Source organism: Oncorhynchus kisutch, linkage group LG27, assembly GCF_002021735.2.
Source record: "Oncorhynchus kisutch isolate 150728-3 linkage group LG27, Okis_V2, whole genome shotgun sequence".
In the NCBI taxonomy this organism is placed as follows: Eukaryota; Metazoa; Chordata; class Actinopteri; order Salmoniformes; family Salmonidae; genus Oncorhynchus; species Oncorhynchus kisutch.
The window spans coordinates 31,933,858-31,958,142 of record NC_034200.2 but is presented as its reverse complement, the minus strand read 5'-3'; the positions used below and the strand labels follow the sequence as shown (position 1 = coordinate 31,958,142).

At 44.2% G+C, this 24,285-nt stretch overlaps 1 protein-coding gene across 1 annotated transcript; it reads right to left on the bottom strand.

Annotated features, from left to right (window-relative positions):
- Positions 1 to 11: 11 nt before the first annotated feature.
- LOC109872129 (anoctamin-8) lies at positions 12 to 23,760 on the bottom strand. Its single transcript, XM_020463248.2, has 17 exons — positions 23,515 to 23,760; positions 17,292 to 17,402; positions 16,529 to 16,661; positions 14,685 to 14,823; positions 14,466 to 14,562; positions 14,263 to 14,379; positions 13,923 to 14,050; positions 9,937 to 10,098; positions 8,608 to 8,760; positions 5,080 to 5,206; positions 4,365 to 4,420; positions 4,156 to 4,230; positions 3,389 to 4,051; positions 2,951 to 3,142; positions 2,475 to 2,606; positions 1,874 to 1,984; positions 12 to 1,384 (listed from the first exon to the last, which is right to left on the bottom strand). The coding sequence occupies exons 1-17, from the start codon at positions 23,660 to 23,662 to the stop codon at positions 710 to 712; spliced, it is 3,219 nt and encodes a 1,072-aa protein (XP_020318837.2). The 5' UTR covers positions 23,663 to 23,760; the 3' UTR covers positions 12 to 709.
- Between the last annotated feature and the right edge of the window lie 525 nt (positions 23,761 to 24,285).

Below are 24,285 nucleotides of genomic sequence, written 5' to 3'. Positions count from 1 at the left end.
GATGCCTTACATTTTCTGTGGTCTCATGATGAAGTTTATTGAAGTGCGTTTTGCATCATTGAGGTACATTCACTACTTCATGTAATAAAATAATTCATAGAAAAACAAAGTCAAGAAAAATAGAATATCTCTTACAGTCACAGTGAATGTACTTATTCTGTCCTATTGCAGGAATATATGATGGCTTGGTTTAGAAGGTGCTGAATAACTGGAGACATTTATTTCAGGCATGCAGATGATTTGCCATGCTTTTAAGACATCAAATCTGATGAATGGATTGACAAAATCTTTACTGGAAACTGCCATCCAGATCTTACAGGAATGCTTTATGATTATCAGAACCACAAGTCATGCAGTCTTATAACTGTATTTAATGACAGTACTTGGGCTTCATTCAAGGGGTTAAACTGTTACAATTTGTACATAGTATCCACTTATACAGTCAGTATATAGAACAGATATAGCCTATATTTACTGTCATTTGTATTGTGGAGAATTATCCCAAAACCTGATGCATTCTGACCTTACACTTCATAATTTAGCTTGTTCAGGATGACCTACAGGAAGTGCATTTACCACGGTGACATTTTAACAAGGATAACAATTTTTATCATACTCTCCATCTAACATGGTGACATTTTAACAAGGATAAAAATGTATCGTACTCTGCTTCCCTTTCTTAAACGTTCCATGTTGCCATGACAATGGACTAACACTTGGAGCCAGAGTTGTCAGTATCGCTAGATAGTCTTGTTTCTCCCTTCTCGCTCTCAGACGAGGGTAGCTCCTCGCCTGACGGAGTTGTGTTCAAGTCCTGCCTTGTGGCCTGGGTGTTAGGAGCGGCCTGGGGGCCAGAATCACCTGGTTTGGACGGCTGAGCTCCGTTTGCACACACCACTGCGCCCTCTGACCTGCTGAAGCTGAACAGCTTCCCTGGGCTGAAGGTCCTGCTGGGGGATTGAGACTTCTCCTGGTTCACGGAAGCAGTCGTCACCACGGTCCCCGGCGCTGGTGTTACTGACAACGGTTCCTTCTTCAACTCCGGAGACTTCCGGAACTTGAAGCTGAGGAAACCTGGTAGTTTTGCTTCTGCCCCGGTTGGGGACTGAGGGGATCGGGCAGTGCCCGTAGAGAACTTCCCCTGCTGGGGGAAGATCTGCTTGAGCTTCATCACGTTGTTGTTGCCCAGCAGAGAGCTGGGTCTCTTGGGCTTGTCCCCAGGCTTGCCCTGGGTCTTGTCGTGGTGGTGCTGGTGGTCAGCCTTGTGGTACTCGCTCTCCTGCCGGGCCTCGGACTGGAGCTGAGCCTGACGCTGCAGCTCCTCCTCCTCACGCCGCCTCCTCAGCTGCTGCTGGAAGTGCTGCTGGGCCTGATGCTCGTGCTTCTGCATAGGAACAAGGTAATATACAATATGTGGCATAAAGAGAGCAGACACTTTCTATCTATCTAGCTTTGGTTTGTGTCATGACTGTGTAAAGTTAAACACCATATGCTGACATCAACTTTCATGACTGTATGAAATGTGTTCAGTAATTAAATTATAAGGACAGCGTTATGTAGACCAACGTTACTGTTCAAGTGAAGTGTCAGAGGCATATCCTTTTGATGCATTCAGTACAAAGATGCCCTGATGGACTCAAACATACTACAGTGTCTGTATGATGCAGGCATACACGATTCAAAGATGCCCTGATGGACTCAAACATACTACAGTGTCTGTATGATGCAGGCATACACGATTCAAAGATGTTTTAAAACGCTATGAAGACACATAAAGGACACAAACTTGGGAGGATGATAGTGATAGACACGGACAGTATATAACAGCTTGCTCTGTGGATTTAGCCAAGTGTTTCAACCTATGCAACTGTACCTTGAAAGCCTCCCTTCGACGGTACTCCAGTTTGGCCATCTGGTCTGCGACCCATCCAGGGATATCAGGGATGGCCACATGGATGACGTATTTGAGGAGGATGGCAAAATGCTGTCAGCCCCAAAACAACAAAGGACAGACTGAGCAAACAGTGACATAAAAACACAGAAAAGTGCAATTCATCTATACCAGAGTGGAAAGAGTGTGATGATGCCATGCTGTGTGTGTGATGTGTAGAGGGAGCTGCTTGATCTTTTCAAGCCGGCAAGATCAGTTGGTATAGCCTAAGACTCTTAGTCACAGGGTTGTGGGTACGAGACCCACGTTGGGCTCATGCCTTTCAGCAGCTCTTGTTCTTCTCAATTACCTGTCAAGTCTTTTTCAATAAAAAAAAAGACAGCACAATATGCATCTACATTATTGTACAACGCTGAAATTGATTTTCAAAACAAAATGCCGTATTTGAGTGAAGGCTGTTGACTTGTGCTTAAACAGCCCCCCCCCCCACATTGTTTTATAGTCCGTACTCTGTGTGATTTATGTACAGCCTCCTTAGTTTTGAGGAAGGTGCTAAAACACAATGTCCACTGCATTATTTTACCTCCAGTACCACGATGGAGATGATGACCATCTCTGGGCTCAGCCAGGGGAAGAGACGCTGCAGCTGACCACACTGGCCAATGAGGTAACAGTTCACCATGATGGCGATCAAGCCCATGGCCTCCATTGCAGTCTGCACACAGAAAGAGAAGAGATTAAAATATCTCAGAGGGAAATTATCTTTATGAAAGAAATAGCTGTTGTCTTGCTTTTTTGAAGAATTGCATGATTTTAAAATGGTTCTCTAAGTTTAAGCTTAATTGCAGGTGAGGTAAATATGTATTTAAATATATGTCCTGGGACATACTGTACCATGATAAACTCATAATTGGAGAATAGGAGTGATAGTCTATGTTAGTCTATGCCTTTTAAATCACAATGCATAAGATTACAGGCACTAGGGGGAGCTGATCCTAGATCAGCACTCCTACTCAGAGATGTCTTTGAACACGAGCCCAGATGTGAGCGACCACTAACCTGCCACTGTCCGATGCTTTCCACCCTCTGGCCAAAGGGCCTCTGCAGGCCAGTACAGAGCTTCAAGGCGTCACTCCGGATCTCTATAATGTTGTTGATGAGTGCGCACATGGCAGCCAATGGGAAGGCAGAGGAGAAGAGCACGACGTAGCCAAACTGGATGAACATCTCCTGGTAGTCCTGCAGGGTGTCCTGTTGGGTCAGAGGTCAAAAATCTAAGTCATATAACTGCATGGGCTGTCATTGAATAGCATTTGTGTTTGAATCACTTTTTACTTCAAATCTGAATGCACTATGCTTTGTATGCACCAAATACTAACTCAAGTCCATTCAAATGAAACTAAACATGTGTACACCTATAACCTAATGCACTGTGATGCATTGATACATAGACAGCAGATCCAGTTCATAACAACAGATCTGACAACTAAGCCATACCTCATACGTCTGCATGCAGCTCTCCATCTCTGCTTGGGTAAGGATGACAGACTTGGGCTCCTCAGGTGGGTCAATCCAGGACTTTGTGGATTCTTTCTCTGGGATTGGATTTTTCCGTCTCTGACATACTACTGTGTCATAGCCACTTGGTGGGGAGACACTAGTCTCCTTGGTCTCAGATAACTCATAGTCACTGTCATCGTCGCCCATCTCAAAGATGCTGGAAGGATCCATGCCCTCCTCCACCATCGTGGGACTGTCCTCCGGGAAGCTGTCCTCGGGCTGGGTCGCCATGGCAACGTCCCTGGCAACATCCACCTTCTCATTGAAGCTAATTTTCCGCTGCCTCAATGTGTCATTTATGTCCCACTCTTCCTCTGTGAACCTGTAGCCAGCCTTTAGATCTCCTCTCTTGTTCTGTTCTGTCTGTCCATTCACAGGATGTGTGGCAAGGCCTTTGGGGCCTAGCAGTGATTGGATAGTCCATGAAGCCTGGGCCTTTCCTAGAGCCAGGCGGCTGTACTTGATCACTATGGCCTGGAGAACTTCCCACACGATCTTGGGAGTAAATACTCCTAGTTTGTGGTGCTCGTACAGATAAGGCTGGAGCACCTCCTTGATGTTCTGGAGAAACTGGCGGAAGATCAGGAGAGTGGCTAGCATCTGTGAAGAGATCATTTGAGTGATTCTGTTATTGCTGTTCTTTGGCAAGAATAATTTTGTTCAATCATGTTTTCCATTTTTCAAACCTAATTGACAGATTTTACCTCCTTTAGTCGATCCATGTCCTTGAGGTAGAATCCGATGTAGAAAAGGCTAAGGTAAGAATTTATAAACTCAAACTGCAAAATTAAGAGAAGGAGTCTGAATGAGACATGACATTTCTAAACATATATACAACAGTGTTAGTCAATAAAACGCCCTTTGGATAATAGAGAACAGTAGGAATAAAATAAACATGAAAAGTCTAACTTACAAAAAACATTTTAATGATGAGATTATTCTCATAGGCACTCTGAAGTCTGTAGTTCTCTGTAACAAAGTGATAAGAATCATTAAAATACATCGCTCCATTTGATACTGATTACTGAACAAACCTGTATGATCACTTTGTACTAAACCTGAAGAGATCAGAGCCAGTATTCGTAAAGCGTTTGCCTTGTAGATGACATGAACAGGAAGGGACCTGATCCCAGATCACTACTCCTTCTCTGAGTCGGGCCCTCACTGCTAGTCTGGAAAACCTGACCCTAGGCAACACAGAGGGTCTGGTTTCAATGATGGAATATTTTGGCATAGAGGAACTATGTCACTTCCTACGTCGTTCAGGGGAAAATATTCCCGGAGACTCTCCCATCAAACCACGAGGCAGACATGCCAGAATGTGGCGATTCAAAACACAAGTTTGCAGGCAAAAGCATTGCAGTTGTTTTAGTGAAGGGTAGTTGATGTAAACTAGCCATTTGTGAAATGCACTCTAAAAATAACCTCTGTGATCTCCATCTTGCTAGCTACTATTTAGTATTTTATTCAAGCGGATAAAGTAGTGATGTGGTTCATGTCATAAAGAGTTCATCATTGAAACCAGATCCTAGTCGCTGTTGCCTAGGTCAGGTTTTTGAGACGACCTCATTGCTCCGATCATTCCTCACCTGTTGCTCATATCAGTGAATCTCAGCTGAACGGCTTACCCATATCATTGAGCCAATGGGCGATCTTCCTATACACCTCACCACATACAGTCACAACGATGGCCAGCAAAATTTTAGGAATGAATCTTGTGATACTGGGTAACTCCTTAATTTCCATCACAAACTCCTATAAAAAGAAAGAAGAGATCAACCCAAAAAATAGAAAAATTGAATTACAGCAAGACAGGGTAATTAACCCTTGGGCCATTATCTTTGATCTTAAAAGCACTTATCCCTGAAAAGTTGTGATTTAAACGGCAGTACACACTAACCATTTCTGACACTAAGGGATCCTATAGAGCGATTGTAATTTAAAGGACTTATTCCCACGTTAGTCGAGACTGCATTTACGGTAAAAGTTGCATACAGTGCATTCAGAAAGTATTCAGACCCGTTTTCCACATTTTGTAACTAGTCTCCCAGTCCCTGGTGCTGAAAAACATACCCACAGCATGATGCTGCCACCACCATGCTTCACCGTAGGGATTGCGACAGGTTTCCTCCAGACGTGACGCTTGGTATTCAGGCCAAAGAGTTCAATCTTGGTTTCATCAGACCAGAGAATCTTGTTTGTCATGGTCTGAGAGTTCTTTAGGTGCCTTTTGGCAAACTCCAAGCGGGCTTTAATGTGCCTTTTACTGAGGAGTGGCTTCCGGCTGGCCACTGAACCATAAAGGCCTGATTGGTGGAGTGCTGCAGATATGGTTGTCCTTCTGGAAGGTTCTCCCATCTCCACAGAGGAACTCTAGAGTTCTGTCCGAGTGACCATCGGGGTCTTGATCACCTCCCTGACCAAGTACCTTCTCCCCTGATTGCTCAGTTTGGCCGGGCAGTCAGCTCTAGGAAGAGTCTTGGTAGTTCCAAACTTGTTCCATTTAAGAATGATGGAGGCCACTGTGTTCTTGGGGACCTTCAATGTGGCAGAAATGTTTTGGGACCCGTCCCCAGATTTGTGCCTCGACACAATCCTGTCTCAGAGCTCTACGGACAATTCCTTCAACCTCATTGCTTGGTTTTTGCTCTGACATCAAATCAAATGTTATTTGTCACATACACATGGTTAGCAGATGTTAATGCGAGTGTAGCGAAATGCTTGTGCTTCTAGTTCCGACAATGCAGTAATAACCAACAAGTAATCTAACTAACAATTCCAAAACTACTGTCTTATACACAGTGTAAGGGGATAAAGAATATGTACATAAGGATATATGAATGAGTGATGGTACAGAGCAGCATAGGCAAGATACAGTAGATGGTATCGAGTACAGTATATACATATGAGATGAGTATGTAAACAAAGTGGCATAGTTAAAGTGGCTAGTGATACATGTATTACATAAGGATACAGTCGATGATATAGAGTACAGTATATACGTATGCATATGAGATGAATAATGTAGGGTAAGTAACATTATTCAAGGTAGCATTGTTTAAAGTGGCTAGTGATATATTTACATCAATTCCCATTATTAAAGTGGCTGGAGTTGAGTCAGTGTCAGTGTGTTGGCAGCAGCCACCTAATGTTAGTGGTGGCTGTTTAATAGTCTGATGGCCTTGAGATAGAAGCTGTTTTTCAGTCTCTTGGTCCCAGCTTTGATGCACCTGTACTGACCTCGCCTTCTGGATGATAGCGGGGTGAACAGGCAGTGGCTCGGGTGGTTGATGTCCTTGATGATCTTTATGGCCTTCCTGTAACATCGGGTGGTGTAGGTGTCCTGGAGGGCAGGTAGTTTGCCCCCGGTGATGCGTTGTGCAGACCTCACTACCCTCTGGAGAGCCTTACGGTTGAGGGCGGAGCAGTTGCCGTACCAGGCGGTGATACAGCCCGCCAGGATGCTCTCGATTGTGCATCTGTAGAAGTTTGTGAGTGCTTTTGGTGACAAGCCAAATTTCTTCAGCCTCCTGAGGTTGAAGAGGCACTGCTGCGCCTTCTTCACGATGCTGTCTGTGTGAGTGGACCAATTCAGTTTGTCTGTGATGTGTATGCCGAGGAACTTAAAACTTGCTACCCTCTCCACTACTGTTCCATCGATGTGGATAGGGGGGTGTTCCCTCTGCTGTTTCCTGAAGTCCACAATCATCTCCTTAGTTTTGTTGACGTTGAGTGTGAGGTTATTTTCCTGACACCACACTCCGAGGGCCCTCACCTCCTCCCTGTAGGCCGTCTCGTCGTTGTTGGTAATCAAGCCTACCACTGTTGTGTCGTCCGCAAACTTGATGATTGAGTTGGAGGCGTGCGTGGCCACGCAGTCGTGGGTGAACAGGGAGTACAGGAGAGGGCTCAGAACGCACCCTTGTGGGGCCCCAGTGTTGAGGATCAGCGGGGAGGAGATGTTGTTGCCTACCCTCACCACCTGGGGGCGGCCCAGCAGGAAGTCCAGTACCCAGTTGCACAGGGCGGGGTCGAGACCCAGGGTCTCGAGCTTGATGACGAGCTTGGAGGGTACTATGGTGTTGAATGCCGAGCTGTAGTCAATGAACAGCATTCTCACATAGGTATTCCTCTTGTACAGATGGGTTAGGGCAGTGTGCAGTGTGGTTGAGATTGCATCGTCTGTGGACCTATTTGGGCGGTAAGCAAATTGGAGTGGGTCTAGGGTGTCAGGTAGGGTGGAGGTGATATGGTCCTTAACTAGTCTCTCAAAGCACTTCATGATGACGGAACACTGTCAACTGTGGGACCTTATATAGACACGTTTACTGCTGCTCTTTAATTATTTGTTACTTTATTTCTTATTTTGTTAGGTATTTTTCTTAAAACTGCATTGTTGGTTAAGGGCTTGTAAGTAAGCATTTCACTGTAAGGTCCACACCTGTTGTATTCGGCGCATGTGACAAATAAAATTAGATTTGATTTGTGTGCCTTTCCAAATCATGTCCAATCAATTGAATTTAACACAGGAGGACTCCAATCAAGTTGTAGAAACATCTTAAGGATGGTCAATGGAAACAGGATGCACCTGAGCTCAATTTCGAGTCTCATAGCAAAGGGTCTGAATACTTATTTAAATAATGTATTTCTGTTTTTTATTTTTAATACATTTGCAATCATTTCTAAAACCCTGTTTTCACTTTGTCATTATGGGGTAGTGTGTGTAAATTTGATGAGGGAAAACATTTATTTGATCCATTTTAGAATAAGGTTGTAACGTAACAAAATGTGGAAAAAATCAAAGGGTCTTGAATGCACTGTACAGTATGTCGGCTCAATCGGAAATTACATGTACATTTTGTACTGCTGAACCACCGCGATTTGGATTGTAATCGAGCCCTAACGATACTTAGTGCTTTTTGACGAAGGAAACATGTGAACAATAAATATTATTACAGAGAATTAAGCTGCAGTCCTCAACCTTCTTTCAATACTTCAATAGTGGACCATGCTTGATTCCGATGGCTAAGGGCTTGCTTCAATCTGTAGCACGGTTTAAATTTAAAGGTCATTTCCTACTGCCGCCGACATATGCAGTGTTTAAAAATGCCTTTAAATGTCAATATAGCTATTTTCTGTTGATTTCTGTCTCTTACCTGCATCTCCAGACAGACAAGCATGGCCAGGAAGACGAAGCAGAGACAGAGGAGACAGATGGGGAGGCTGACCATCCACCTGAAAATCGTCCTCTTCCAGGTTGGGTAGTAAAACTCCTCACAGTCTGTTATGGGGCTACACCGCTTTACACCCTGAAAAACACACACAGTCAGACACACACCAACTAAAATGCTAGCCCCGAAAATGGGGCTCGAACCCACGACCCAGAGTTTCACACGCTACCAATTGAGTTAACCGGACCTAAGGAGGACAGAGACAACTTCCCCTTCAGAAACCCCAGGGCCCCTTGGAATTCACACAACACTCTCCGAACCTATATCTCATATTACTTATCCCTGTAGACCCGTAAACTCTGGCCCTGTAGACCCGTAAACTCTGGCCCTGTAGACCCCTAAACTCTGGCCCTGTAGACCTGTAAACTCTGGCCCTGAAGACCCGTAAACTCTGGCCCTGTAGACCCGTAAACTCTGGCCCTGAAGACCCGTAAACTCTGGCCCTGTAGACCCCTAAACTCTGGCCCTGTAGACCCCTAAACTCTGGCCCTGTAGACCCCTAAACTCTGGCCCTGTAAACCCCTAAACTCTGGCCCTGTAGACCTCTAAACTTTGGCCCTGTAGACCTCTAAACTCTGGCCCTGTAAACCCCTAAACTCTGGCCCTGTAGACCTCTAAACTCTGGCCCTGTAGACCCCTAAACTCTGTCCCTGTAAACCCCTAAACTCTGGCCCTGTAGACCTCTAAACTCTGGCCCTGTAGACCTCTAAAGTCTGGCCCTGAAGACCCGTAAACTCTGGCCCTGTAGACCCCTAAACTCTGTCCCTGTAAACCCCTAAACTCTGGCCCTGTAGACCTCTAAAGTCTGGCCCTGAAGACCCGTAAACTCTGGCCCTGTAGAACCGTAAACTCTGGCCCTGTAGAACCGTAAACTCTGGCCATGTAGAACCGTAAACTCTGGCCCTGTAGAACTGTAAACTCTGGCCCTGTAGACCCGTAAACTCCGGCCCTGTAGACCCGTAAACTCCGGTCCTGGGACAGCTGATGGAATTTCTACTTTGGCCATTGTCCTGAAGGAACCAAACAGCACGGGTAGTAATCTAAGATCGGGATTCAATCTATGATGCGTTGTAGAGCGCTGTCGACAATGTGTCTTTTAAAGGCAATGTTCTCAACGTCTGCAGACATTCATGGTAACAGGGCAGATTTCAGCTCAATCGGAAAGTATCTTTAAATGTCAAGTGCTCTACAACGTGCCCAGATTGAATCTTGGCCTAACTCTGAATGAATAGGATGCAATAACAAGACGCTCACCCGAAACTGGGGTCTAGGATCTTCAAGGGACTCGGCAGGAGTGTCCAGTGTCCCCCACCTGTATGCTAGCTCGGCTTCTCTCCGCTTCCACCTCTCCAGGAAGAGTGTCGCCCACACCACGTTGAAGAGGGCAAACACCACACAGCAGATGTCCTGGCTGGTCTGTGGGGGAGTGGAGAAGTGAGTGAGCCACATGAGATACATACAGAATAGGGGAATCTTTCTACTAAATATCAACAACAAATAACACTGGAAATGTATCACAGAGCACAGAGATGGTAAATGCTATGGTGGGTGAAATACAGTTTTGTAGTCTAGGCCAACACATCCATATTTTTTCACATACATTTTTATGTGGTGATTAGGAGAGAAAACACATACAAATAGATTCCAACAAATCCAATCAAATCAAATGTATTTACAGTGGGGACAACAAGTACTTGAGACACTGCCAATTTTGCAGGTTTTCCTACTTACAAAGCATGTAGAGGTCTGTAATTTTTTATTATAGGTACAATTCAACGGTGAGAGACGGAATCAAAAAAAATATATATATATCACATTGTATGATTTTTAAGTAATTAATCACCTATCAACCAGTAAGAATTCCGGCTCTCACAGACCTGTTAGTTTTTCTTTAAGATGCCCTCCTGTTCTCCACTCATTACCTGTATTAACTACACCTGTTTGAACTCGTTACCTGTATAAAAGACACCGGTCCACACACTCAATTAAACAGACTCCAACCTCTCCACAATGGCCAAGACCAGAGAGCTGTGTAAGGACATTAGGGATAAATTGTAGACCTGGACAAGGCTGGGATGGGCTACAGGACAATAGGCAAGCAGCTTGGTGAGAAGGCAACAACTTTTGGCGCAATTATTAGAAAATGGAAGAAGTTCAAGATGACGGTCAATCACCCTCGGTCTGGGGCTCCATGCAAGATCTCACCTCGTGGGGCATCAATGATCATGAGGAAGGTGAGGGATCAGCCCAGAACTACACGGCAGGACCTGGTCAATGACCTGAAGAGAGCTGGGACCACAGTCTCAAAGAAAACCATTAGTAACACACTACGCCGTCATGGAACGCAAGGTCGCCCTGCTCAAGCCAGCGCATGTCCAGGCCCGTCTGAAGTTTGCCAATGACCATCTGGATGATCCAGAGGAGGAATGGGAGAAGGTCATGTGTTCTGATGAGACAAAAATAAAGCTTTTTGGTCTAAACTCCACTCGCCGTGTTTGGAGGAAGAAGAAGGATGAGTACAACCCCAAGAACACCATCCCAACCGTGAAGCATGGAGGTGGAAACATCATTAGTTGGGGATGCTTTTCTGCAAAGGGGACAGGACGACTGCACCGTATTGAGGGGAGGATGGATGGGGCCATGTAAAGCGAGATCTTGGCCAACAACCTCCTTCCCTCAGTAAGAGCATTGAAGATGGGTCGTGGCTGGGTCTTCCAGCATGACAACAACCCGAAACACACAGCCAGGGCAACTAAGTAGTGGCTCCGTAAGAAGCATCTCAAGGTCCTGGAGTGGCCTAGCCAGTCTCCAGACCTGAACCCAATAGAAAATCTTTGGAGGGAGCTGAAAGTCCTTATTGCCCAGCGAAAGCCCCGAAACCTGAAGGATCTGGAGATGGTCTGTATGGAGGAGTGGGCCAAAATCCCTGCTGCAGTGTGTGCAAACCTGGTAAAGAACTACAGGAAACATATGATCTCTGTAATTGCAAACAAAGGTTTCTGTACCAACTATTAAGTTCTGCTTTTCTGATGTATCAAATACTTATGTCATGCAATAAAATGCAAATGAATTACTTAAAAATCATACAATGTGATTTTCGGGATTTTTGTTTTAGATTCTGTCTCTCACAGGTGAAGTGTACCTATGATAAAAATTACAGACCTCTACATGCTTTGCAAAATCAGCAGTGTATCAAATACTTGTTCTCCCCACTGTATATAGTCCTTCTTACATCAGCTGATATCTCAAAGTGCTGTACAGAAACCCAGCCTAAAACCCCAAACAGCAAGCAATGCAGGTGTAGAAGCACAGTGGCTAGGAAAAACACCCTAGAAAGGCCAAAACCTAGGAAGAAACCTAGAGAGAAACCAGGCTATGAGGGGTGGCCAGTCCTCTTCTGGCTGTGCCGGGTGGAGATACAAGTGAGTAATTTGAATAGCTACATGTAGTCTAGTTCTAGATCTGTTTGTGCTATCTTGCAAACTCCTACACTATGTCATTGTCAGATTATGGACAAGGCTAAACTATATTGTGTATGATACAGTCTTAGGAAAAAAGGTGCTACTTAGAACCTAAAAGGGTTAAAGAACCACATTTGGTTCCAGGGATATCCCTTTTTGCTCCAGGTAGAGCCCTTTTGGGTTCTATGTAGAACCATTTCCACAGAGTGCTCTACATGAAACCCAAAAGGGTTATACCTGGAACCAAAAAGGCTTGTACCTAGAACCAAAAAGGTTCTCCTATGAGGACAGCTGAAGAACCCTTTTGGAAATTTTTTTCTAAGATTGCACTACTGACAGGTACACTACTGGTCAAACATTTTAGAACACCTACTAATTCAAGGGTTTTTCTTAACTTTTAGTATTTTCTACATTGTAGAATAATAGGGAAGACATCAAAACTATAAAATAACGCACATGGAATCATGTAGTAACCCAAAAAGTATTTAACAAATCTAAATATATTTTATATTTGAGATTCTTCAAAGTAGCCACCCTTTGCCTTGATGACAGCTTTGCACACTCTTGGCATTCTCTCAACCAGCTTCACCTGGAATGCTTTTCCAACAGTTGTGAAGGAGTTCCCACATATGCTGAGCACTTGCTGGCTGCTTTTCCTTCACTCTGCGGTCCGACTCATCCCAAACCATCTCAACTTAATGAAGGTCAGGGGATTGTGGAGGCCAGGTCATCTGATGCAGCACTCTATCATTCTCTTTCTTGCAAAAAAAAAAAGCCCTTACACAGTCTGGAGGTGTGTTGGGTCATTGTCCATGTTGAAAAACAAATTATAGTCCCTCTAAGCCCAAACCAGATGGGATGGCGTATCACTGCAGAATGCTGTGGTAGCCATGCTGGTTAAGTGTGCCTTGAATTCTAAATTAATCAAAGACAGTTTCACCAGCAAAGCACCACCACAACATAACACCTCCTCCTCCATGCTTTATGGTGGGAAATACACATGCGGAGATCATCCGTTCACTCACACCACGTCTCACAAAGATACGGCGGTTGGAACCAAAAATCTCATTGGACTCCAGACCAAAGGACACATTTCCACCAGTCTAATGTCCATTGCTTGGGTTTCTTGTCCCAAGCAAGTCTCTAATGAACGTATCCTCTGCAGCAGAGGTAACTCAGGGTCTTCCTTTCCTGTGGCGTTCCTCATGAGAGCCAGTTTCATCATAGCGCTTAATGGTTTTTGTGACTGCACTTGAAGAAAGTTTCAAAGTTCTTGAAATGTTCCATATTGACTGACCTTCATGTCTTATAGTAATGATGGACTGTCATTTCTTTTTGCTTATTTGAACTGTTCTTGCCATAATATGGACTTGGTCTTTTTCTTCTGTATACCCCCCCCCCTACCTTGTCACAACACAACTGACTGGCTCAAATGCATTAAGAAGTAAAGAAATTCCACAAATGAACTTTTAAGAAGACACACCTGTTAATTGAAATGCATTCCAGGTGACTACCTCATGAAGCTGGTTGAGAGTGTGCAAAGCTGTCATCAAGGCAAAGGGTGGCTATTTGAAGAATCTCAAATATAAAATATATTTTGATTTGTTTAACACTTTTTTGGTTACTTTCATACATGATTCCATATGTTATTTCATAGTTTTGATTTCTTCACTATTATTCTACAATGTAGGAAATGTAAAAAGAAAGAAAAAGCCTTGAATGAGTAGGTGTTGACCAGTGTGAGATCTCCATTAGGTAATGTGATGCTGCACCACCTACCTGGTCAGCCTCAGCCAGGATCCACAGCAGGAAGCCGATGACTGCAGGGTACAGCATGGAGTTGGTGTAGAAACCCAGCCAGGCAAAGTACATGCCAATCTTCACCCCAAAGTAATCACAGATGTCATCTGACACACAGACATGACACCAACAACATGACAGACAAAGACAGACACAATGGGTTTTTGGCTTCAGTTAGTAAATTATATTTTTAAGAAATGTGTATCTTTCCATTGATATTGTATTTGTAGTGCAAATGATATTATCTTATTCTATGATAGAATGATCAATTAATTGTAACAATTAAGCATGCTATATTGTCTCAACGGGTGCTGCTCACCCAAAGGCTGTCTCTCACAGACAGCTTGGACCCATGACGTCATCAGCTGACTGAGGATCCGTTGCTCGTGTAGAGGAAACACTTGATAGATTACTCCTCTGGCCATCAGCTCTGGAACTGATCAGTCAATAACAAAGCTGTCTCAGATTTGATTGTGATGCTGAAGAGTCAGGCAATGAGTAAATACAAAAACAATTGTTTACTGATTGGTTGTCCCTCCAGGAAGTGGAAGTTGTGAAGGACTTCTCCTTGTTTGGCTCGCAGGTTGTCCAGCCAGTACTTGATGATGCTCTGACGCTCCTGAAGAAAAGATGTGATCGAACAACCACAGAGTTTGTGGGAACAAGGTCAAAATCAGCAACAGGACATATATCAGAGCTGTTTAAATATGTTTGGAGATCATAGCCATTACTGATACGAACCTGGGAGGTGAAAAAGCACAGCTCGCTCTCTATGTTCTCGTATATATTATCCTCTGCACAGGAAAACCTATGTGTTCCACCTCCATACTGTGGTTTGACCACTTTGCGCATCCCCGTCAGCTCTGCACCACGCAGCAAGCTGAGGAGAGGAAGACAAGAGGGGAGTAGGACACAAGCTTTATTTGACAGTCCTGTTTCAGATGCTATTTACCTGGTCCCATATCTGACTGTTCTGTCTTGTCAACTCCTCCTATGGTCATTGTCAAACCAACCATTGCAACAGAGCACAAACAGATCTGGAACCAGGCCACTATTTATGAATGTGATGTTTACGAATGATGTGGTAACAATATCTTTTTTATTTTACCTTTATTTAACCAGGTAGGCTAGTTGAGAACACCTTTATTTAACCAGGTAGGCTAGTTGAGAACACCTTTATTTAACCAGGTAGGCTAGTTGAGAACACCTTTATTTAACCAGGTAAGCTAGTTGAGAACAAGTTCTCATTTGCAGCTGCGACCTGGCCAAGATAAAGCATAGCAGTTCGACACATACAACAACACAAAGTTACACATGGAATGAACAAAACATACAGTCAATAATACAGTAGAAAAAAGAAAACAATGTCTATATACAGTGAGTGCAAATTAGGTCAAATAAGGGAGTTAAGGCAATAAATAGGCCATGGTGGCGAAGTAATTACAATATGGCAATTAAACACTGGAATGGTAGATGTGCAAAAGATGGATGTACATGTAGAGATACTGTGGTGCAAAAGGAGCAAAATAAAAAAATACAGTATGGGGATGAGGTAGATATATGGGCTGTATACAGATGGGCTATGAACAGGTGCAGTGGTCTGTGAGCTGCTCTGACAGCTGGTGCTTAAAGCTAGTGAGGGCGATGGGAATCTCCAGCTTCAGTGATTTTTGCAGTTCGTTCCAGTCAGTGGCAGCAGAGAACTGGAAGGAAAGGCGACCAAAGGAGGAATTGGCTTTGGGGGTGACCAGTGAGATATACCAGCTTGAGCGCGTGCTACGAGTGGGTGCTGCTATGGTGACCAGCGAGCTGAGATAGGGCGGGCTTTACCTAGCAGAGACTTGTAGATAACCTGTAGCCAGTAGGTTTGGCGACGAGTATGAAGCGAGGGCCAGCCAACGAGAGCGTACAGGTCGCAGTGGTGGGTAGTATATGGGGCTTTGGTGACAAAACGGATGGCACTGTGATAGACTACATCCAGTTTTCTGAGTAGAGTGTTGGAGGCTATTTTATAGATGACATCGCCAAAGTCAAGGATCGGTAGGATGGTCAGTTTTACGAGGGTATGTTTGGCAGCATGAGTGAAGGAAGTTTTGTTGCGAAATAGGAAACCGATTCTAGATTTAATTTTTGATTGGAGATGCTTAATGTGAGTCTGGAAGGAGAGTTTACAGTCTAGCCAGACACCTAGGTATTTGTAGTTATCCACGTATTCTAAGTCAGAGCCGTCCAGAGTAGTGATGCTTGATGGCCAGGCAGGTGCGGGCAATGATTGGTTGAATAGCATGCATTTAGTTTTATTTGCGTTTAAGAGCAGTTGGAGGCCACGGAAGGAGAGTTGTATGGCATTGAAGCTCGTCTGGAGGTTAGTTAACAGTGTCCAAAGAAGGGCCAGAAGTATACAGAATGGTGTCGTCTGCGTAGAGGTGGATCAGAGAATCAACAGCAGCAAGAGCGACATCATTGATGTATACCGAGAAGAGAGTCGGCCCGAGAATTTAACCCTGTTAGGTAACGACCATATAATTAACATTTAACCATTACAATTCCGACATAAATGTCATGTAAGAAGTGGAGTGTCTTACTTCTCAAATGTGGTTGTAATAAAGAATGCGTAGCCCTGTGTGTGTTGATGCTGTCGGATCTGGATTGTAACTTGTGGGATTCCCAGTCGGATGTGGTTCAGCAGCCATAGCAAGGTGTGGTCGTCTATGGTGTCTACAAAGGAGTAAATTGTCAGTTTCTATGTCAGAATTTGTATTTAATTCATTTAAATCCATATACAGCCACAGCCCAATTGCCATGAATTAATACTGAACCTCTGTCACAGTCATTCAATGCTTGACATTTTTTTAACACTTCACATTCTAGTAATTCATCAGGCTGATCAGACTCTTGGAACATTCAAATAAGGAGGCTGCATCAACAACATTCTTCAATGCTTGACAGAGGTAGCAACGGTAACCGTGGGAGGGTGGACCCATGAAAAGGTCAATACAATCAAATGAGGTAAACGCCCTAGTGTTTATGGGGTCTTCATTTCATCCCATCCTGCAAGAATGAGTGCAATAATTCATATCCAACCCAATTTTAGTTGGGATCCATGTGGCAAACTTGCTTTGACCAATGAGATCCATTTGTGTGAACCCACACAGCATGTGTGCAGAATTATAGAGTGCCTAACTCTGAAACAAACATACAGGTAATGGATATTATTCAATCGTCCCTGCGGACATCAACGAGTGATTGGCTCATTGCCCACATCGGCCAATAAGACTCCCCCTCGAAGTTTCCCATCATGATTGAGGAGACTGAACTGTGGAAGGTGAAGGTGGTGATTTAGCGTACCTGAGAATGTCATTAGGATATCACAGTCTTCCGTGGGCACCATTTTCAGCCAGGATTTATGGGACATGATGTACTGTCTGGCCTGCGAGAGGCGTTTCCCAAACAAATTATCTAAAGGGGGGGAGGAGAGAGAGAGAGAGAGGAGAGAGAGAGAGAGAGATGGAGGGTAAGAATAGTCCACATCAGTCAGTACAGTGAAATGGGGACATCATTTCTGGTCCTAACTTGTAGACTTGTTTACGTGCTGCTGTGCGGTTTGTTGCCAACTTTACGGTTTTTACTTTTTAATTAACGTTTCATATTTACATTTTTTCCCTCGCTCAACTTTTTCACCCGGAAGTTTTATCGTCAGGACCTCCACCAGCCGAAGCTAAGTAGTAACATTAACCTTCCAATTGCAATTGCTGTATTCATAATATAAAGGAGGACGCCTGATGGCGAGGATAGCTGTGTTGCAAGCCCAGCTTCAGACACAATCGTTAGGAAAGGGTCATTTAAGTGTAGGAAAGGATGAAACAGCGTCTGTGCCACAAATAAGTACGGATAGTATAAATCCCCTCGCACGGTCCCCGCAGCCGGACAACTTTCAGGAGGGAAATGCTGATAGGAAATGCAGACAGAAACTTTCAACCGGTTCTCCCCGTTAAGCAACCGGTCGGAGTCAGAGGCCGAGTCTTCTCTGATCTCTACTCCTCCTGTTACGGGGTCTGAGACGCCGAAGCCTCCCACCATTAGCTCTGACAAATTGAAAACCCTATTAATTTGTGAATCCATTACCTGCAGTATTAGACTTAAGACGAATCATCCAGCGATCATACACTGTTTACCAAGGGGCAGGGCTACCGACATTAATGCTAATCTTAAAATGGTGCTGGCTAAAACTGGCGAGTGTAGAGAGTATAGGTATATTGTTATCCACGTCGGCACCAACGATGTTAGGATGAAACAGTCAGAGGTCAATAGTGCAACATAGCTTCAGTGTGTAAATCAGCTAGAAAGATATGTCGGCATCGAGTAATTGTCTCTGGCCCCCTCCCAGTTAGGGGGAGTGATGAGCTCTACAGCAAAGTCTCATAACTCAATCGCTGGTTGAAAACTGTTTTCTGCCCCTCCCAAAATATATTATTTGTAGATAACTGGCCCTATTTCTGAGACTCACCCACAAACAGGACCAAGCCTGGTCTGCTGTGGAGTGACGGACTCCATCCTAGCTGGAGGGGTGCTCATCTTATCTACGAACATAGACATGGCTCTAACTCCCCTAGCTCCACAATGAGATAGGGTGCAGGCCAGACAGCAGGCTGTTAGATTAGTGGAGTCTGCCACTAGCACAGTCAGTGTAGTCAGCTCAGCTATTCCCATTGAGACTGTGTCTGTACCTCAATCTAGGTTGGGCAAAACTAAACATGCCGATGTTCGCCATAGCAATCTCACTGGAATAAAGACCTCCATTCCTGTCATTATTGAAAGATATTGTGATATCTCAAAATAGGCCTACTTAAATTACCTTTTAATGGCTCTGCATCTGTCCTCGTGCTCCTAGATGTTAGTGCATATTACCCAAGTGCAAGCCTCTGGCTTCCTGTTAAGTCTATTTCAAGGTTTTACTGCTAACCTACAAAGCATTACATGGGCTTGCTCCTACCTGTCTTTCCGATTTGGTCCTGCCGTACATACCTACACATATGCTACGGTCACAAGACGCAGGCCTCCTTATTGTCCCTAGAATTTCTTAGCAAACAGCTGGAGGCAGGGCTTTCTCCTACAGAGTTCAATTTTTATGGAATCGTCTGCCTATCCATGTGAGAGATGCAGACTCTGCCTCGACCTTTAAGTCTTTATTGAAGACTCATCTCTTCAGTAGGTCCTATGATTGAGTGTAGTCTGGCCCAAGTGAATGGAAAGGCACTGGAGCAACGAATTGCCATTGCTGTCTCTGCCTGGCTGGTTCCCCTCTCTCCACTGGGATTCTCTGCCTCAAACCTTATTACAGGGGCTGAGTCACTGGCTTACTGGTGCTCTTCCATACCGTCCCTAGGAGGGGTATGCCACTTGAGTGGGTTGAGTCACTGATGTGATCTTCCTGTCCGGGTTGATGCCCCCTTTTTGGTTCGTGCTGTGCGGGAGATCTTTGTGGGCTATACTCGGCTTTGTCTCAGGATAGTAAGTTGTTGGTTGAAGATATCCCTCTAGTGGTGTGGGGGCTGTGCTTTGGCAAAGTGGGTGGGGTTATATCCTGCCTGTTTGGCCCTGTCTCGGAGTATCGTCGGACGGGGCCAGTGTCTCCCGAATCCTCCTGTCTCAGCCTCCAGTATTTATGCTGCAATAGTATGTGTCGGGGGGCTAGGGTCAGTCTGTTATATCTGGAGTATTTCTCCTGTCATATCCAGTGTCCTGTGTGAATTTAAGCATGCTCTCTCTCTCTTTTTCTTTCTTTCTTTCTCTCTCGTAGGACCTGAGCCCTTGGACCATGCCTCAGGACTACCTGGCCTGATGACTCCTTGCTGTCCCCAGTCACGCTGGTCGTGCTGCTGCTCCAGTTTCAACTATGGAACCCTGACCATAGTGGCTATGGAACCCTGACCTGTTCACCAGATGTGCTACCTTGTCCCAGACCTGCTGTTTTCAACTCTCTAGAGACATCAAGTGCGGTAGAGATACTCTGAATGATTGGCTATGAAAAGCCAACTGACATTTACTCCTGAGGTGCTGTTGCACCCTATACAACCACTGTGATTATTATTATTTGACCCTGCTGGTCATCTATGAACATTTGAACATCTTGGTCATGTTCTGTTATAATCTCCACCCGGCACAGCCAGAAGAGGACTGGCCACCCCTCATAGCCTGGTTTCTTCCTAGGTTCCTGCCTTTCTAGGGAGTTTTTCCTAGCCACCGTGCTTCTACATGTACATTGCATGTTGTTTGGGGTTTTAGGCTGGGTTTTCTGTCCAGCACTTTGTGACATCAGCTGATGTAAAAAGGGCTTATAAATACATTTGATTGATTGATTGATTGATTGACATGGGTGACAGATGGAGAGGGAGGATTCTGCCAAAATGCCAAATCCTCATTGTCAGCTTCCCCATTCTTCTGCCCATCAACAAGGCCAAAGCAGTGTGTTACTGCATTCTGCTGTCTGAAAGTTAGAAATGGAGGGCCTCCTGGGTGGCTCAGTGGTCTAAGGCACTGAATTGCAGTGCTAGCTGTGCCTCCAGAGACTCTGGGTTCAAGCCCAGGCTCTGGAGGCCCAATATCAATTACAGGAGGTCCATGGGGTGACACAATTGGCCTAGCGTCGTCCGGGTTAGGGAGGGTTTGGCCGGTAGGGATATCCTTGTCTCATTGTGCACTAGCAACTCCTGTGGCGGGCCAGGCGCAGTGCACTGATCAGGTTGCTAGGTGTACGGTGTTTCCTCCGACACATTGGTGCTTCTGGGTTGGATGTGTGCTGTGTTAAAGAAGCAGTGCAGCTTGCTTGAGTTGTGTTTCGGAGGACGCATGGTTCTTGACCTTCATCTCTCCCAAGCCCGTACAGGAGTTGTAGGGATGAGACAAGACAGTAACTACTAACAATTGGGGAGAAAATGTGGGTAATAATAAAAGAAATGGACACAGATCATCCCAAAACAGAAAGTATTAGACATTATCATTTTCTACATTGGTATGATTGAAAAAGAGTTTGGCTCCTCTTGTACAACACAGGGTCTGTGTATTTAAGTTGTTTGTACAAAGAAGATAATGCACACAGTATTTACTCTACTAAGCTGCAGTACTTGTATGGTAGCTTTGGCGCACTGCAATTGAAAACCAACCACTACATGGGAGGTACTAAACAGAGGATCTGCTGATTTTAAAGTATCCAACTTAATCCAGTCAAACCACGTGACACCAAATAAGAATGAGAAACGTTGACTGGCAATCCCATAAATGTTCTGTTACTGACATGTCCTGTCCTCTAAAATGCCCTGCCATCTCTCTGTCTCTCTCTCTTTGTCTCTCTCTCTTTCACTTTCTCTGTCTCTCACTTTCTTTCTCTCACTGTCTCTCTCTTTCACATTTACACCCACACACACACACCACTAGGCTGATTTAGGGGTTGGGTTAAATACAAAAGACACATTTCGGTGGACGTATTCGGTTGTGCAACTGACTAGGTATCCTCTTTCCCTCCCCTAACGTGTGAGCCATGTCTAGATTGTGAAGGGAAATGAATCTTGTCACTCTAACCAGGTGCCACTGTAGGGCTTTAGTTATGAACAGCATCAACTACTCTATCATTCCCCATTCTTACACAACTAAATTGTATACTTTTATCTTCACTGCCAACACTGTTTAAACCTAGGTACTGCTATAGTGCTGGGACTGCTATCTCTACTAGTAGCAGCGTGTCAAAAGCCATCTATCAGCAGATATAGGAAATGGGGTCATGTTCCTTTGATTGTACCTACTGACTTTACTGTGGTGCTCTTTTCCTAACCAACACTTTTACTTTATGATCAACACAATTCTGCCCAATATCAATTACAGGCCAATTTTGTGTGTGTGAGTGTGTGTACTTAATGGAGGATAATAGTCTGACTGTAAAAAAAGTAGAAATGCAGTCCAAAGCCTACTGAATGTGGGTTATCCCCATGTCCCCTCATTCAATAGCATATCTGGGCCTGTATTCATTAGGCGTCCCAGAGTAGCAGAGCTTATCTATAATCGACAAGGCTAAACTGATCCTAGATCATCACTGTACTCTCAGACGCTTTATGAATACAGGCCCTGAGCATTGAGTCATTATCCCCCATCACGGACAACTTTAGCATTTTTGCTAATTAGCAACTGTTCAACTACTTGCTACTTTGCAACTACTTAGCATGTTAGCTAACCCTTTCCCTAATCCTTTTAGATAACTATTTGCCTAACCCTAACCGTAACCCTTCCCCCAACCTTTTAACCTAACTCCTAAACTTAACCCTAACACCTAGCTAACGTTAGCCACTTAGCCAACTAGCTAGAATTCGTAAAATAGCATACGTTTAGAAAATGTCGTAACATATTGTACGTTTTGCGAATTTGTAACATATTCTGAGTTTTGCTACTTCATTATGTATATAAATACAAATTGTAATTCTAAACATATATGAAATGTGTGATGGACATCCACAAATGGACTAAATGGAATGTCTCGGGTTTACATATAGAATAATACCAAATGATCTGAGACCAGTTTGATCTCCATCTCCAAATTGATAATAAAGCCATGTCCTGTGCCATAGAGTTTTTTTTTGGCACTGCTGCTGATGACTTTCTTCAACCGTTGCGAAACATACCAGTCAGTTAGCTATCGCCTCTACCACGTTGTGACAGAATTTACCAGTCAGTTAGCTCTCGCCTCTACCACGTTGTGACAGAATTTACCAGTCAGTTAGCTCTCGCCTCTACCACGTTGTGACAGAATTTACCAGTCAGTTAGCTCTCGCCTCTACCACGTTGTGACAGAATTTACCAGTCAGTTAGCTCTCGCCTCTACCACGTTGTGACAGAATTTTCAAAAACAAAAGGAAGTGCGGTAAAATGCGTCCGAGATGGTTCTGATGACTGCCGGCTTGCTGTAATATTGTGAACTGTGTGCTGAGTATTTGCGTAAGAAGTGTGGACGTGTAAGACATGTGTGTGATTGCTTAATGTATGCACATTGCGCAATCCATTTTTTTCAAGACAAAGTTTTAATAAAATAGCCACTTTTGGCTACTCAAATCCAACATTAAATATTTAGCTTTTAATCGTAGTTTCCGTTTAAACTCCCTTGTTTGACTGCTAGATTACTGAAATAAATAATGTAATCCATTATTTATTACAATACATAGCTGACATCATAACAATATAATAGACTGAAATGCAGTCCCATTGCCTTGGACCCATAGGCTAGGCTACACCTGTGGGACCACAAAAGACAGCTGCCACATTCGGCCCTGCTCATCGGAATGCGCACAATGCTACCGGACGCGACGCACCAAAAACAAAAACAATCGTGGCATGTAGCCTAATATGAACGTTGTATGAGACTAACCTCAAATCCTGGGGTAAATGGCATTTTGCGTGAATGTTTGAAAATACTGCATCATAGTCTCGTACTACCACAAATAGCATTGATCATTTTCCTCCCTACAACCATCTAACTTGAATTCATGCACCTCACGACGACAAATACTCTATTCCTCAAGACACTCACCCAGGACACCGAACGACATTGAATACGTCTGTTTTTGCTTAGTTATCTTGTCGTCTTCAGTGGGCACCATCCTCTCCCCTACTCTGTCGCCGTCCGCGGTGCTGTTTACAGACGCGGTGGGATCAGGTGCCCCAATCGTCACGATCATGGTGCATTAAAAGACAGCGCTACAACTATGGAAGGTGATGTTGCATGAGCATTGTATGAACAGGGTTGGTGATACCCGCCTATCCTACCTGTTCGTGCTATGACCTGAACCTGGCAGAAAGAGTTTGGTTGTAACAGGTTCTCTCTCCCTTGAGCGTTCATATGGAGAAGGTCTGGCCGTGTATTCATAAATAGTCTCAGATTAGGAATGCTGATCTATGATCAGGTCCCCCATGTCCATGTAACTCATTCATTAATATGATTTAAAATACAGAACTGATCATAGATTAGCACTCCTACTCCGAGACACTATGAATACGGGCCCTGATTGTACTGTAGAGCCAAAATATCAAACCATTCAGAGTACTTTTATCTCAAAAGGACCCCTTACCTCTAATCAAAATGATGTGATCTGCAAGTCATTATTATAGATGCTCACGAAGAGAGTCTTTGGATAGACCTATGAGAAACCCGTATTTGCAATAAATATAGTTTGTGTTTAAAAAGCCCCTTTGGAGTGCACCGATTTATAGGAGATACTTCTCAATGCCGTTATACTTTCAGATTCTGCCGTACAGTGTCATGGCCGCTAGAGAGCAGTCGTGTTAAAGTATGACAAAGACA

Excerpts from the sequence above, each read along its gene's own strand:
- LOC109872129 (XM_020463248.2), bottom strand. The coding sequence starts at position 23,662 with ATGATCGTGACGATTGGGGCACCTGATCCCACCGCGTCTGTAAACAGC. Across the intron at positions 17,403-23,514 it reads AATGTCGTTCGGTGTCCTGG|ATAATTTGTTTGGGAAACGC; the intron begins GTGAGTGTCTTG and ends CCCCCCCTTTAG. Across the intron at positions 14,051-14,262 it reads CTGTGAGAGACAGCCTTTGG|ATGACATCTGTGATTACTTT; the intron begins GTGAGCAGCACC and ends TCTGTGTGTCAG.